The 15,976-nt window shown below is 41.8% G+C and overlaps 1 protein-coding gene across 3 annotated transcripts in view; it reads left to right on the top strand.

Moving 5' to 3' along the window:
* Positions 1 to 15,976, top strand: part of sema3ab (sema domain, immunoglobulin domain (Ig), short basic domain, secreted, (semaphorin) 3Ab) — a 56,838-nt gene that overhangs the window by 20,010 nt on the left and 20,852 nt on the right. The window contains exon 2 of one of the 3 annotated variants that reach the window (XM_041038176.1): positions 13,031 to 13,406. The exons of 1 other annotated variant lie outside the window; for it this stretch is intronic. In XM_041038176.1, coding sequence (XP_040894110.1) covers positions 13,283 to 13,406 — 124 coding nt within the window. In that variant the 5' untranslated portion in view covers positions 13,031 to 13,282. Of the gene's footprint in view, positions 1 to 12,651; positions 13,407 to 15,976 lie in introns of those variants that run through there. One more of the 3 variants, XM_041038175.1, reaches the window with a different exon arrangement.

Below are 15,976 nucleotides of genomic sequence, written 5' to 3'. Positions count from 1 at the left end.
GTGTCATAGCCAGGGGATAGTAGGAGGGAGTCAGCATCGTTCATAATTAAAAAGTCATAAGGATCCTATTCCAGCAGGAATAGGATTAGGATCAAATACAGTTTTAATATTGATGCTTTTTGTACCAGTCTGTCAAACAAGAAGCGCGGACACCACACATGTATTCTATGTCTTTGTGTCATTTAATGTTGATTATAGCCTTTATTCAAATACAACACAGGTGTTTTGTTGTGATAGCTGACTGATAGATCTCATAGTCATAGTTGAAACAGGATCCTCCGTTTAGCTGACATCAAAGTGATAATGTATGCTAACTGTGTCTAAATCTCTGACCCACTGTCACTTACTATCTCCAAGGTTATCTTGGAAAAACTACCCCCTTCACAACAGCTCAGATTTCCTCCATTCCCCAACTAATGCATTAGCATTCCCCAGCTAATGGATCTGCTTTAAATTGTAGCCGACATAATAATTCTTTTTTACAACAGCCTTTCATCTTGAAAATAAGAGAAGTTTGATTTAGTGCAAACACGTGCCTGTGCAACTGTATTAACTAAACTGGAGTTTGCTCAGAGCTCCTACTGTGCATTTTTTCCCCCTTTACTTCCATCTATTCATTTCCGCCATCTATCCACCTCCCCTCCGGTTTTTTTATTATTATTTGCCCCCTGTTTCTATCCAGACACTCTTTTCTAAATTCCTCCATCAAACCTCCCTCTCTTGTTCCAGCACTCAACTCCTTTCATCTCAGCCACATACAATCATCCCCACCCGAAGCCCTCCTGGTGCTGACACAGATGGGTGCTCCGCCAGTTCATGGCAGCTGACCCATTAGGTGAACCCCTGTGCTCCACCGGACGCTTCTGTTTGCAAACTGTGACAAAGTATCAGATTTACCCTTTTCTGTAGGTGCAGGCAGCGTGGAGGAACAGGGGATCTGGGCATGTTCCTCCATATTACCTATCACACCCCCACCCCACCCCCACTGGTGCACACATTCACTGACACATGTAGACATGCCTGCGCGTGCTCTCACACACACCAGGCACACATGCCAAACACACATTCCAGGAAAACCGGGTGAGTGAAACCCTTTGTGGTTAGATTGCTGTTCTGAATAAAAGTCAGTCTATGTCATTGAAGGACAAAGCCTTATTAAATTAACTTAAGTGATTATTTGGCATTTGCTTAAGTTGCTCCAAGGCACAGAATTATAAAACAAAGTCTGTTCTAGTCACACACAGATATCCTAATTAGCTAAATGAGTCATTAATTTTAGCGGAGCGTTATTAAGATAAAGTTAATGAAGGTAAGACTAATTAAGACATGATGAATCGACATGTCTGTAACACCCATTAACGCATTATCTACTGTTTCTCTGTTATCACACTTATCTGCCTTTACTGCAGAATGCTGCCTGGAAATTACAGACATTAAAGTGTCATCCAACCGGTTTATCTCTGAGATTGACATTAGCAGGGACTTAGAGAGAAGTTAGTTTACTTTAGCTTACCTCAGTACTTTTATAGATTATCATCCTTATTTTTTCACTGTAACTATGTCTTACAGGCCTGCAGAAATAATAGTGTGCAGCTTGTTGCTTTCACAGCATAATGTGCCTAAAAAGATATGAAGTGGATGCCTGGAACTACTTTTGCCAGAGCAAACAATGAGATACACTGAGGACTCCTATTTCAGTCACACTTTTACAACTTATACTTACTAAGCAGCGTATATAGCTGCAATGGGTACAGCACAAGACCGTGTTCAAACCAAACAACACTGAAAAACACAAGCCTTCTCGTTCATTTCATTGAGAATATGATATGGTCAAATGCTAAAATTTATGGGCCTGTGTGACATTGTCAAGATGCCTTATGTAAAGGTATCTGCAGATACCAGAGCCTTAGGGATGTTTCTCTTCCCTCTATCTTGTTTAGGAAGGGGGCGTGACAGACTTCGTTGAGCAGAGTGTTATAATGACCCTGATATCCTGAGGTGAGTTTCACTTTGTTTTGAGAAGACTCTTTAAGTGTGTCATTAATTCTTGCACCTCCCCCTTCTGGTGCTGACCTTCCTCTCTGTGGAGTGCAGGGTGAAGATGATGATAAGTCTGTCCATGCAGGTGTGAGAGACAGCAGTCAAAAGGTCACTCATGTCTCCAAAAAGTCTGTGATACTTCAGTGTCAGGAAAGATAAAAGGAATAGAAATCTTATGGGAAGGCTGTGGGAAAATATTGCAAATCATAAATATAAACCATAAATTAGCTTGTGCTTTGAGTTTGTTCATAATGTTATTATTGTTCTGTGGTATGATATGGTCTTATGTATCCCATGAGAAGGACTTCAGATATAATACTGAGTTGATGTTGAGTCACTTTTTTTCCTTTACTGCTAACTCCAGCACAACACAATATATTATGCAGAAGCATGGCAGACCACATACCAGAGAGAGAGAGGGAGCCAAACATGATAAAACAGTGCTGTCGGCTTGGTTAATTACTTAATTTAACTATGTAGCTAACATTATGTTCTCAATTATGCTTTGTTACATATTTAGAATGGGGAAGTTCAGTGTGTCCACTCAATTTGATTGCTTTCAACAAACAAGGGAAAATATTCACTTCATGATAGGAGGTGTCATACTGGGCTACTTCTTAATACTGCTCCAAAAGAAGACATATTATATTATTATTGTTTTATTAAGTTTGTTGGTGAGTGGTTATTCACATGCACAAGGCTTTATAGCTACAGTATGTAGCAGAAATGTGAGACAGTGAATGCTGTATGGAACTAGATTAGGAAACTAATCCCTCATTAACAACCATTTAAACCCATGTTTACAACACTCATACTGAATGGATCCGCCATAATGATGAAAACAAAATGAAAACATTCATTTTCCCAAAAGGGTGAATGCATGAAAGATGCAGGGCATGGTGGTATGATTGGGGATGACAGGTTGGGCTCTCCAACCCTCGGTGATCACAGGCAGCGGGGCAGAGCCATTGAACACAGAGGCCAAAGGGGCGCAGGCAGAAATAGAATGACTGTGCATGTTGGGATGGCTTGCTAAGTCCCTTTGTTTGTGTTTGTATGAAATCAGCAGCATTACCAGAATGTGCCCTGCTGACTGTAACAGTGGTTGCCTTCATCTTCATTCACCCATAGGTCACTTAAGAGTATACATCCATGATGAGGCACCCAAGAAGAACAGGAGGGTTGGATGAGAATGAAATAAAGGGATTAGGGACAGGAAGGGTGGAAAAATGAGATTTTTAAGACTTGGAGAGTAGTGGCAGTGCTGTGTTTGATGCCTTGGCAGAGGCTGGTGTCTGACTAATGTGACGTGATACATCGGGTACTGAAAGCAGGGCCAAGGGTTGGAGCTTCTGTGTAATTGGACAGCTGGACTCTTTTCCTCTCATATTTTTCACAAAAGACCATGCTGTAATCGTCTCTTCTCTTCTCTTCTCTAATGATTCCCGCACTCCTCTTCACCCTTTTCCCAGTCTGTTTGGCAGAGTAGTGAGAGTGCTTGCTATCAGCGCTGTAATCAGAGATTGAGAGATGGATATGTGTTGTTTCTCTCTTCCCTCGGGTAACAGTCTTTCTCACTCAACCATGACAAACCCAGCAGTTATTGATACTTTAGCTAAGGGGGTCACACAATAATACCCCCTTCTCTTTCTGTAGGTTGTAGGGGTTCTTCCTACCTAATTTGGAGCAGAAACTCTGGGTTGTCAGTGAGTGCCCTGTATTACCTTACAGGAATGCAGGCTTTCTACTTAGAAGTGAAACTAAACACACTATCCTTTCATGATGACTTGTTTTTGTCTGCAGGGTACTCATTCTGATAAATGCTTTTTTTATCTGACATGAAATTTTATCTGTTAAAAAAATGTTTGTATGTAGTGTTTACATCAGTTAAATATTAGGGTCATTGATTAGGGTGGCGAGCCATTATACAAATGGAACATTAAACCTAAATGCTTCTTGCCACATCATAAATATTATTTATGAGTGGGATGTTAAAAATCTTGTTAAAATTATATAGCTGCACCTGGCAGACAGCAGCAGAAGTTCAGGCATGTGCGCATAAAACCATACCTGTGGATGAGAGTAAATATAGGAAGGTAGAGGAGAAATGAAGGGTGGGGCTGTAAAAGAAAAACAAATCAATTGTAGGGACAAATACTAATTTTTGTTTGTTCTAAACAACAAAAAAATATATGGGAGACTGCATCATGCTAGATTTAGAGTCAACACCTGGGTTGATGGCAGGATGAAAGACATGCTGTGTCACATTTCTGCTACGTGTCCAGCAATAAGCTAAAATGAGGTGCAATTTCCTCTGACTAATTAGTGTGGAATTGCTGCTGTTTTATCAACCTCCCCAGGGCCACAGCAAAGTGAGCTTCTGTACAGAACACTGGAAGTTGTCTGGATGAGTATAGGCAGACAGAGACAAGACAGGAGCAGAGACGTGTGAACAAGAGAGGGAGGAGTGACAGAAGACATCAGCCAGAGGTTTCTGTTGGTCTTATGTGGGGTAATGTGGGCAGAATCACCAACCCCCCTTTTTTTTTTGGTCTCATCTCTGTCAAAGCAGCCGCTCAAAAATGGCTTGATACGGATGCTTCTCACTTCAGGAGAGTCTTCAAGCCGTGCAGCAGGGACATAATGACCCCTCTCTGAGATGTTTTTTGCGCCATATAAGGGTGAACTCAGTGCTGATTGATGTTCACCTGTGGAGACCAATTATTCTCTCGCTTCAAAAATATCAAGCAATCATCCTGTTCTCTGCTCCTCTCTTATCAACTGAATTGTTTGATCTTGTATTAAATCTTTTTTTCTCATTTTTTACACTTTTCCTTCAGTTTTGTAGCTGTCCATGTTTTGCCCTCCTTTCGTGCTTCTCCCTCCTGTCGTCTTTGGTGGCTCTCAATGATTTAGAGTAGGCAGACTGTGTTCACTGAGGACAGAATAGTCCAAGGCTGAATGAGGATTATTGGGTTTAAGTCAGAGTCAAGGTTCAGACTGAAGGTATAAATCTGGGTGGAAGGATGCAGGCTCATGGATCCCTTCTGTTTGACCTCAGCTTAACACCAGAAGCCCCATTAAAAGAGACGCCCCAGATCGATCGATCAAGCCCCTCCTTCCCACCAGACTCCTCTGCTATTGACAAGGTCAGTTAATCCATCGTTAAATGTCAGAACACACAATGTTTATGGGCTCAACTGACACTGCTGATGTGCACATTCAGGGGTCAGCTGTGGCAAGTAAAGTGACTTGATTAAAATTCACAATGGACCATCACAAGGACATTCAACATATATAGTCTTTGAGAAGAACAATAAGCAAGGTAAACATTAGCACTGATGTCCAACTAAGAATAAAATGCCTCCTGCTTTTGCTGGCGATTTTCACAACTTTTTCTTCTTCTGTTCATTTTTTTCACTTTAATGATGAGATATATTGTCTTCAGACTACTTGAGCTAAATGCTTTGAGGTTAGGCTTAACCCATAGTGACACTGGCTCTTAGCTGACGCCCCCTGTTTTCTGATCAAAGACTCAGCAGGGGTGTAATCCCAAGACTTCTGTATTGATTTTTAATGAAGTCTAACCTTTAACCCTCAATAAACCCTGGCATATCATGACACAAGCCACTGAGTGGCAATTGAATTAGACTGTAACATTGGCTTTTTGTGAAAGATTACAGTCAGAAAGTGAATGTACCTCCATTTTAACAGTCACATTTTTGTTGCTCATGGAGCAAAACCATTAGAAAATATTGAATGTTGATTATTATTTCAAGACTCTGCCAAGTTGGCAGAGTTGAGCAAGTAGGGAAAGATGCCTCTGTCCTAAGAATAGTGTATCAGTAGGTTGGAACTTTTTGAAAAGGGAAAAACAGTAGCCCCTGTGTGTCTTGCTAACCACTTTGCCACTGGCACTGCCCGCAATGAGGGGAAAAAAAGATGTCTGAGTCAGTCACATGTTTGCTTAGAAGAAGTTATTGTTATGTCTACTTCCAGAAGGTATACCATTACATGCTGGGCTATGGTTTAGCGCTTTATGGTTCTTTCTCTCCTTGACTCTTTCCAAATCTTTTCCTCTTCACACCTCGAGCTACAAAGGGCTTGCTGTGTTAACCACCAGGAGCATGACAGACAGACAGAAAGTGAAGTGTATAGTCATGTCAATTCAGTTTGTTACAGCGTGAACGAAGGGAGCTGTATGAAGTCTAGACTGCTGTCACTCTGAGCTGAGTCAATAAACAGCATCAGTGATGAGTTTCAGCTTGTCTGTCTCCACCATACACACACACACACACACACACACACACACACACACACACACACACACACACACACACAAACACACACACAAACGCGCACACGCAGTATTACGAGTGACCAAAGCACATTGCAACTCATTCTCCTTATCGCTCTTTTTCTCTCATTATACCCTCTCACAGAAGCAAAGTGAAAAGCAGGACTCTGTTCTGACACATCAGCTTTGCAAACGTAGGTGTTTTATTCCCAAGTGATTTATTACTTTTGTACAGTAGATTTGCAAAACTCCAGCAGTTTTACAAACCTTGTAAAATACACAGTTTATGTGGTAGGTGTTGGATTTAATTCTGGAGTAAAATAGCCTAAATAACGTTTCCAGAAAGTTCAGACTGCGTTTCAGTCAGTTGGTTGTTCACTTTGTTATTCAGGTCTCAAATATGGGGCTTGGTTTGCTGTGATAACACTACATTTCTGAATATTTTGAGACAGAATCACAAAGTCACGCAAATGTCTAAAATGTGTCTGCATTTGTGTGTCTGTGTTTTTTGTGTAATGGAAATATTTTTGTGTGCTGTCTGGATCAGTGCAGATAATCATCAGCAAGACATTCAGTAAGAGGAACAGTTTACAGTTTCCAAACTCAGTTTATGAAAGGATATTTGGAAAGGTCCGAGAGGATCATAGAGCAAGTGTGATGGTTTCTCTCTAAGGGGGCAATAGCACTAATATTATTCTCAAGTTAATGCATTAATAGATAGCTAAGACAGAAATGGTGCATGACTTACACTGTGCTGTATGTCTGGTTTGTATCTGCCAACCATAAAAGCTCAGTTGGGACAAATACAGTTTAGAACAGAAGCTGATTCACCATGATAGCAGACCTCTATAAAGGGAACACCTAGAAGCCCAAGCATGGAAAAGACTGTTAAGGAATGTGTCTGGCAAGTGGTGCTGTACAACTTCACCAAGGAACTTGGAACCACAAATGGAAAGGTGGTTCCAAGCTCCTTGCTTCCTGCTTATCTCCAGATATCATCATCTGTGTATCTGAGAAAAGGTGAAACATTAGGTACCAGGTGCTTTAGGACATCCTGCAATTAGTTCACACTGCTGAAATATTGAGCAAAACCCTGACACACTACCAGCTCCAGGGGCAGTGTACTGCAGCTGACCCTGCATTCTAGCCTCCAAGAGGGAAGGCAAACAAAAAGTTTCAGGTTACCTTAACACTGCGTGGCTTTTAGGTTTTTCATGAAGTCATCAAAAGTTCTGCTTGCAAATGTCAAAAGGCTCACTGCTATTCATATATCGCCCACTCTACTTTCTGCTAGCCTGCACTGTTTTCCACATCGTATTGTATCTAATAAAATCACATGGTGAAAAGATGTCTTATTATATACACCAGTATATCTTAACTGACTTGAAGAATTTTCCATCTGGTGTAACTGACCCATAAACTGGGACCAGTTTACGGGCACTGGTGCTGTCACAGCTACATGTGAGTCAGACAGAGACTGTGTGTTTTTGTTGTTCCCTGTGGAGGCGAGAAGCAGGTAGCCTGAAGGTTGAAATATTGATGGATGATGATAAATTCATGTGGCTGGTGAAAAAGTGAAGCGCATCCAAACACACGCTGTATCTTCTGATCCTAGCGTTAATGCTCATCAGTGGCCAACTGGTATTGTCCTCTAGATAAGCAGTGGAGTGAATGAAATGGAGTTTGCATTATCAACAATTTGCAGTGAAATTTCCATTTGTAATATGACTATGCTTCAAATTTTTGGTATGCTTACAGAAAGAATATTTTTGATCATATGAACTCGCAAAATGCAGACACTCAGTTTTGCCGTAGTGGACCCGTGGTTGCCACAATAAGGGTGTGGTTGCTTCGGTGCTGAAGACGATACACTGTTCCCAGTAATTTATTCATAGCTCTGAGGTTTTTGCTGTATTTTTCATCCATTTTTCATTAAGAAAGAGTAAATCACCAACAGCATGTGTTTTATTCAGTCATTAATAGTGCATGGCATACTCTGTCTATTTATGCCATACTCTCAAGGGTCTGCTTACATAGAAGAGTCAGAGTGGAAAAGAGTTTTTGTTTGATGACAGCAATGACTGATATGCTAGAGTACTAGTCTCTCCCAATTAGTGTTCTAAGTAGTGCTACTAGTGTTCAGCAGTGGTCAGATTAGATGTGTTTTACTTGTACATTGTCTCCCAGAGACCCCTGGGTTAAGCTGTAGAGGACTTGGGCTGATGCCAGTTGCTCCAGAGGTAAAGAAAGGCCTTCCTTTTTTGCTACATACCTAGACCTGGTGGCTCACACAGCTGGCTTCCATCACTGCATGTTTGTGTGTTTGTGCTTTGTGTATGTGTGTGTTTCATGCCCATAATAACCACAATGCCAGTGCACCCAGTTCTGTCACAGGCAGCAACCTAATATCCATGGCAGTGGGGCAAACTGCGTCACTGCATCATATATTGCATCTCATACTACAGTATATTAAATCTCTTATAGTAATTTATTCCACTTGGAGGAACTGAAAAGCAGTGGGATTATGAATGCCTTGACAAATCTTTTTAAAAAACATTCTCAACAGGCTGTTTGATACTTGAACCTGTAATTTTGTACTTTTTGTGGATGTGAGCCTTGTTTTGTTTTATATTTTAATTTTTTTCTTATATGCTGCCTGTTCTAATCACTCACTGCTGCCTGTCATGAAACTAATCTTAACTACGGCTGGGTGGGTGGATGCATGGGTGAACTATGCAGGCTGGTATTGTAAAGGGTAGGTGGGCGGCAAATGTGGTTAATTTGCTTGTCTTGGGCTTGAGGTTCATTTTGCTGAGCCAAATCCTCTCATTTAGGGGATTATGTTCCCAGGCTTGTGGAGAGTAGGCGGAGGTCAGAGAGGATGAAACAGAGAGAAGGAGGAATGGACAGAGGAATGGAGAAAGTGATGGAAAGAGTTTTTCGGTGGGGGGTATAGGTGCAGAGAGAAAGGGAGACATGGAAACAGATGGGGGTTAATGTATTTACTTGTGTGGAGTGGGGGGAGGTGATGCTCAGAGAAAGGAAGAAGAGGAAAGCTGCTTGTATGTGGAGAGATCTGAGGGTTGGGGGTGTACTTCTGTGGGTAGGAGTTGTGATGAGGTGGGGAGAGCATTGTTTGAGGAAGCCTGAGTGAACTCTGAAGGGGGGGCTCCAGCTCTCAGTGGGTATCGACAGATCTCCACTGCTGTCCCTACTCCACAGCCCTCATCAACCCTGTTTCCAAACATACCATGGCTCTCCAGAAGTTAAAGAAGTACCCCACACACACACACACACCAACCCCCTTTCCTACTGCACTCACACATATGAGCTGATGGACCCTGAAATGGTCAGAGTACTTCAGGGCCTCTGTCTTGGTGAATAGAAGAGTTTAGACCATGAGGCTGAATTGGTGCTTCAAAAAGGGGCATTCTCCTTGAAACACACAACTCCCTTTGGGCTCTGTAAAAACCCACACATGGTCAAGGACGTGTCCCTCTTTTTATTGGACCAATGTTATTTGGTATATTTTTGAACCATAGCTTTGCTTAGAGGTGAGAGGCAAAGGAGGATAAGATTCAACAATTTTACTAGGCTGTAAAGAAAGTTTTGAATTTGCAAGGTGACATGCATAGAAAATCTGTCTCCAGGCCATTCAGAAACAACAAAAATTTTGAGGGTTAGTACAGAGCAAGGCTGAAGTAGAGAAATGAAAAAGATCAAGAGGAACGGTTCAGGGAAGGCACATAGAATGGATGAGTTAGGATAGGATGTGAATTCAAAGGGTTCAGTGGGATTCAGTGGAGAAGTGGAGAACTCTTGAGTTGGAAGCTCTGAATACCTCCCCTGTGTCAAGAACTGGGACATTCTCACCACTGTCCTTTTTTTTCTTTGAGGAAGGGCCAGGAGGACTTAACAGCCAATTTTCAAGTCTGCATATGCATTTTTGATAAGAATCAAACCGAATCACAAGTGACAGTGCTTCAACTAAGAGCGTAGATGGCATTGTTGATGTGACACGTAGTACAAGAAGCTATGGTTTCTGTCATCCACTTAACACTTGAACGTCAAACGCATGAAAAAAAAAAAAAACATTTTGCTGTTATCAACATGCGAAGAGTGTGGCCAGAAGAAGTATGGAGTAACATTCTCAAGTGGGCCATTCACTTCTAAGTCACCTCAAACAATCACTCTGTCTGGCCCTAGTTATGGCAGATTGTGTTACATGATCCTTGGAATAATGAACTGGTACGTCAACACTGCCAATCCCACATTGCAAAGAAAAGGATCTGTCTGTTCCAGCCCCTAATCCAGTCTGTTTGGGAAGCAGAGACTGTGGCGTGACACTTGTTCCCCTTAGTCTCCAGTGTTCTCCCTGGAACCTCCGAGCGCCAGTTTACATTAGCATAACCGTGAGGCCCATCCACTCACTACAGGATTAGTTCAGCTCTCCTCCCACTGTCTGATGGCTCTTTATCCAGATGGATACAGCCAGTTAGAGGTCTTAACCACACCATTGCCACTAAAGTCATTATCATTCACAACGAGACGAAATCAGCTCACTGAGGGTCTGCTGTTTAGAGTGAGATTGACATCTCATTTGGGATGGTTTAAGAGAAAAGACAGGGAACTCCCCTTCAGACTATGATGGAGTAGCCAATAAATGCCCAATCAATCTATCTTTATGTTAAAGTGACAATTTAATAGTGTTAACCTGGTCTTAACGTTTTAGGGAACACTGTATTTATGTAAAACGCAGATTATTTTTGCAGGACACGTACGTTTTTTTCTCTAAGATCAGCTGAATCTGTTCTCGGAGAGACTGATTGTTGCTACTAGAGATTTGATCATGGTGTAAGAGTTTTTACACTTGTTCATGTAGGTGCCCAAATTTGGTAAAAGGTACTGTATGTCATTCTAGGAATGATGTTCTTTTTGCTCAGTACAAAAACGTTCTTGTTGTTCCACAGAATGACATTTGTCACACTTTAACCCGTAGGACAGACTGTTTAGCTTGAAAATGAAGTTATGCTTGAAAATAACTTAGTTCTAGGAACTTCTGTGTTCACCCATGAGTTAAAACTTAAGTGGCGCCATCACCAGACAGATGGGTCTGACAAGATGTATTTGTCTGTTGTCCAGATAGTTCTATATAAGCCATGAGCTACAACACTGTAATGGCAGCTTTGCCACTAATCCATCAGACTCAGGTAAGATGGATTGCTGATGTTTTACATTGCGAGGGAGCCACTTAAACAGCATGCAACTGGAATAGTCGCTTTGCAGCCTCACTGTCTGGCTTCTTCATCCAGCAGAGAAAAACTATATCTACTGTAATTTGTAATTGGATTGCTGATATTCTTACCTGACACACTAAATAGCAGACAGCTAAAAGGCAGTGGACTTTTAACCACATAACACACTGGCTCCCTTGACGTGACTTAAGAGCATTATACCTTCAAGATTACAAAGTAAGTATAAAGTAATTTATGATGCAATTCATAGATCATTATGAAATGGATGCTATGCGGTACTATGTAGGTCTGTGCAGGTTTTCAGAAAAAAAGGAAGAAACAGAACAATGCAAGATCAAAAACACAGTATAACATACCTGTATAATGTAAAAATGAATAAATATATATAGATCCATTAAAATGTGTGAAGCACAACTTGTGCAAAATGAAGAACTGAGTTAAAGAAAACCAAGAGGTGAAGAAGTCTGGAAACAGATAATGACATATTTGGTCAACAACATTAATTAAAAAGACATTAATTGGGTGCAAATTCAGTGTTTACCTTTTTTATTTTATATTTCTTTTCTGTTATTGTACTTGATGAATGTCATGTCATTATGTCATATCTTGTTAAATTTTTCAAAAACTATTAGCTGTATCTAAAAGTTTCATCTATATACATATAAAAAAAACCTTAAAATAACTGAGAATCCTCACTAAGAACGATTTTCCTCAAAATGCTCCTCTTTCATGTTCCGCTGTGTTTTCCTGTTTCCACACTCTTTCTAACCTCTTGCCTTGCCCTAACCTTTCCTCCCCTACTACTTTTGCTTTCACAGTTTTCTTTTCTCTCATGCTTTCTCCGCTCTCTCTCGCTCACCCGCCTACACTGCACTCTCTTCTTTTCTCAATCCTTCTCCCTCTCCCTCTCCCTCTCACGCTCTCTCTCTCTCTCTCTCTCTCTCTCTCTCTCTCTCTCTCACTCACTCTGACTATGCTGTCTGCCTCAGCTGTTCTCAGTTGCACTGTGTGCCTTGTGCTGTGGGGACAGGGCAGAGCTGCGCTGAGTGGGGCTTTACTAGTTCAGACCAGTGTTAAGTAGAGAAAGAGGCAGATAGAAAAACGGGGTGAAAGGGGGCGAGACACAGAGTCAGTGCAGATTGTGCTTACCAAGCACAGTGGAGTAACAGCTGAAACACACTGGACCAGTTTTTCTTTCTTTAGCTAAAGGTAGAGACTCAGCGATAATGTGGATCACTGTTCAGACAGAGCTTCTGGTTAGGTACCAGGACTAAACTATGGCAGATGTACCCAGACCCTCTCACTCTTCCTAGAATTTAGTATGGTGAAGAGCTCTTATTTGTGCTTAGTTTGGTTAAGTTTACCTTGGACTTGTGGACTAGTGTGGGAGGCTCACTTGCAGTGACATTGACCCATAACCCCCGACTCTGCTTTGCAGGTTCTGTGCCCCCTGGAGTTGGACTCTAATTTTGGCTTTTGACCCCTGGAACAGGAAAGGGTTATTCGACTTGGCAGGGGGTGAGCCCTGGTGAGAACCAGTCTGGACTGACTCACCAGCATTTATTCATAATCACTGGACAACAGGAACATTTCTGTTACCAGCATTTCTTCTGCTAAACCAGATCTGAGACTGACTGCACTGGAGTTGTATATTTAAAGGACCTGTCTGGCCACTCTTGCCCCCAAGACCATGGGCTCTCTCTGGGGCAGCCTTATGCTGCTGTTTGGGATGGCTCTGCTCAGGATGGAAGGCAGCGGAGCCCAACAGACCAAGATCAAGAACAACGTCCCGCGACTAAAACTCTCCTATAAAGGTGAGTTCCTTGCATTTTCATTGTGCTTCACAAATGATAAAAATAATTCCGCTCTTCACGATTTTATCTGAGGTATGTCATATGACCTTACCTCTTGATCATGTAGATTTAAATCCCCAATCCACATATGTTGGGCTGATGAAGTGATTGAAGTTGAGCTAATAGCAAGATCCTAAGTGTACCTATGAAGCTCTGTTGACTTGTAAAAATACCAACAAAGTAAACCGAGTTGAAACAAGTAAATTCTTTACAAGGCTTGTCGTGCTTCATGGCTTGTGAGGTGTATGCACTCTGGTTGCGTGACAGAGTAATGCGTATCTGTTGGATATGATTTCAGTCAGGTAGCTGAGGTCCACTTTTGAACATTAAAACTGTCATCTGCAGACCTCTCAAGCGAGTTCCCTTTTCATGTTTGTGCAGATGACTCCTCCAAATATAGCATCTATGTATCATTACATTCAATTTAGCTGGTTAAAAAAAAAGCAAAAAAATGTGTTGTTCTCACGGAAAGCTTGTGGCAGTGTTAAAAATAGTACTGTAAAGGTTTAGTAAAATGATCAACTGGGACTAATAAATACGAATTAACGGGAAGAATTTGTTTCACATACTGTTATGCCAGGAGGAGAGCAGTTTAGTGGGATTTAGGAAAGTGACTTCACTTGCCAAATCAGAGGAAGTGCTCCTGTCTAATGCATCTCTATGGCACAACTGAACTATTTATTACAGAAGTCTGTCACTTATACACTCTCTCTTCCTGTCTCTTTGTCCCTCTTTTGATCAAGTGCTGTTGTCAGTTTTGCAATGAAAAGTGGTGCCAGACATAGACTCCCTGGCAGTTTAGTGTCATTTATCCCTCTCTCCCTTTCTTTTTTCCTGGATGTCATTTTTCCGCTCCGTTCTTTCCTGCTTGGTAGGCCTAATTATACTCAGAATGAATGGTGCAGGTCTGTTTCAGCAGATGGCTTTCCCAAAGAGAAATGTTTCTCGCTCAGCACTGGGAGATCCATAATTATACACACAAGCATGCGCGTACCTCACGCTCACAGTCACACACACACACACATAAATACATGGCCATCTGTAGATAGCTAATGATACCTGTGAGCCTATCAGTCATTTAAAACCACATGCTGTCAGTTTGGGGAAACACGCCCATTCAATGATATCTCTATTACAAGCCTTCAGGTAGCAGCCTGGCCAGCCTGGTTATTTGGCTGCCTTCTCCACATTAATATTTCCTTTAGAGCTCATTCTTATTTTGGCTGGTGGGGACAATTTTTGGCACCATCCCTGGCTGAGGAGTTTTAGCCAGAGGATAGTGGGCAGGTATAATTTTCATGCCTGCAATGTGGTGGAAATATTATTCACATAATACTGTGGAATTTCATCCAACAATATCCACTGTAGGTCCCATTAGTCAAGTGACGTGGGATTATTGCATTATGAATCATTTATATCATGAGATAAATTATTTATTACCCCAGTGACAGGTGAAGCTGACTCAGATTTACCCACGGAGATGAAGAAATGAGATGATCTACTGTAGTGAATTACAGAACAATACATGCGTAGACAGCCTGAGAAGCTGTCCAGTCCTGAAGAAGTAACGTCTGATCAGTGACATGTGGGACTGTGAGGTGAAGGAACTCTGACCCCTACAGGTCACTGGGGATAGTGGGAAAATCTGTGTGTGTCTAGATTAATGTGCCTGTGTGGGTGCAGCTCTCCACACACTTGCACATGTTTTTAACTCTACTGAAGGCTTGACTCACACAAACACAGCAGGGAACTATTTATCTCGAAAGCGTGAACCTGAGCAGCAGCCTGCTCCTCCGCAGCATGAGCTCCACAATGAACACAGTTAGGTGCTCTGAATACATACATACCAACTTCCCTTATCAACCTCCACCACCACCACTACACACACACATACATCCCTAGCCTCCCTGCTCAGCCCCAGGAGATTCCAACACATCTTTGAAAGTGAGGGCTAAGAGGGCAGAAGGGCAGTGGAGCAAGGGGAAGGATAACAATGGTACCCCATGGCTACCTAAACATGAGCTAAGGTCCAACTGTATCAACAACAAAGTGACTGGGTGATGATGAGGTAGTAGGAGACCACAGATTTACAGCGCACTGCAGGACTATGAATGGAGTCATTTCACATATGTTATACTTTGACATAAATTGGTATGAGATTGATTCAGACCCTCGGGGTAAATGGATCCTTTGGGGAGTAAACAGAGATCCATATGGTTTGCAAGTTATGGGCCACAAGAAGTACAGCACATGTTGTTTACTGTCCAGGGAAGGAAAGAGAGGGTACTTTAGTTTTATAGGAGATGGGTGTTCTGCCAAAAGTACTCTTTCTCTCTGACCTGTCCACCCCTTTCCTGAGCAGAGCCAAGAGCTTGCACACAAGCGCATACACATTTCCACACACACACACACACACACACACAGGCAAATACATTCACAGCAACACAACTAAATTCTTACACTTGAATACCAAGAAAGAAAAAGACCCAATAACTGAAAAGTAAAGTAAAGCAAAATCTTGGGTTTTGCTT

This window comes from Toxotes jaculatrix, chromosome 5, assembly GCF_017976425.1.
Source record: "Toxotes jaculatrix isolate fToxJac2 chromosome 5, fToxJac2.pri, whole genome shotgun sequence".
Taxonomy (NCBI): domain Eukaryota; kingdom Metazoa; phylum Chordata; class Actinopteri; family Toxotidae; genus Toxotes; species Toxotes jaculatrix.
The sequence above is the reverse complement of the archived record's forward strand: the minus strand, read 5'-3'. Positions and strand labels throughout refer to the sequence as shown.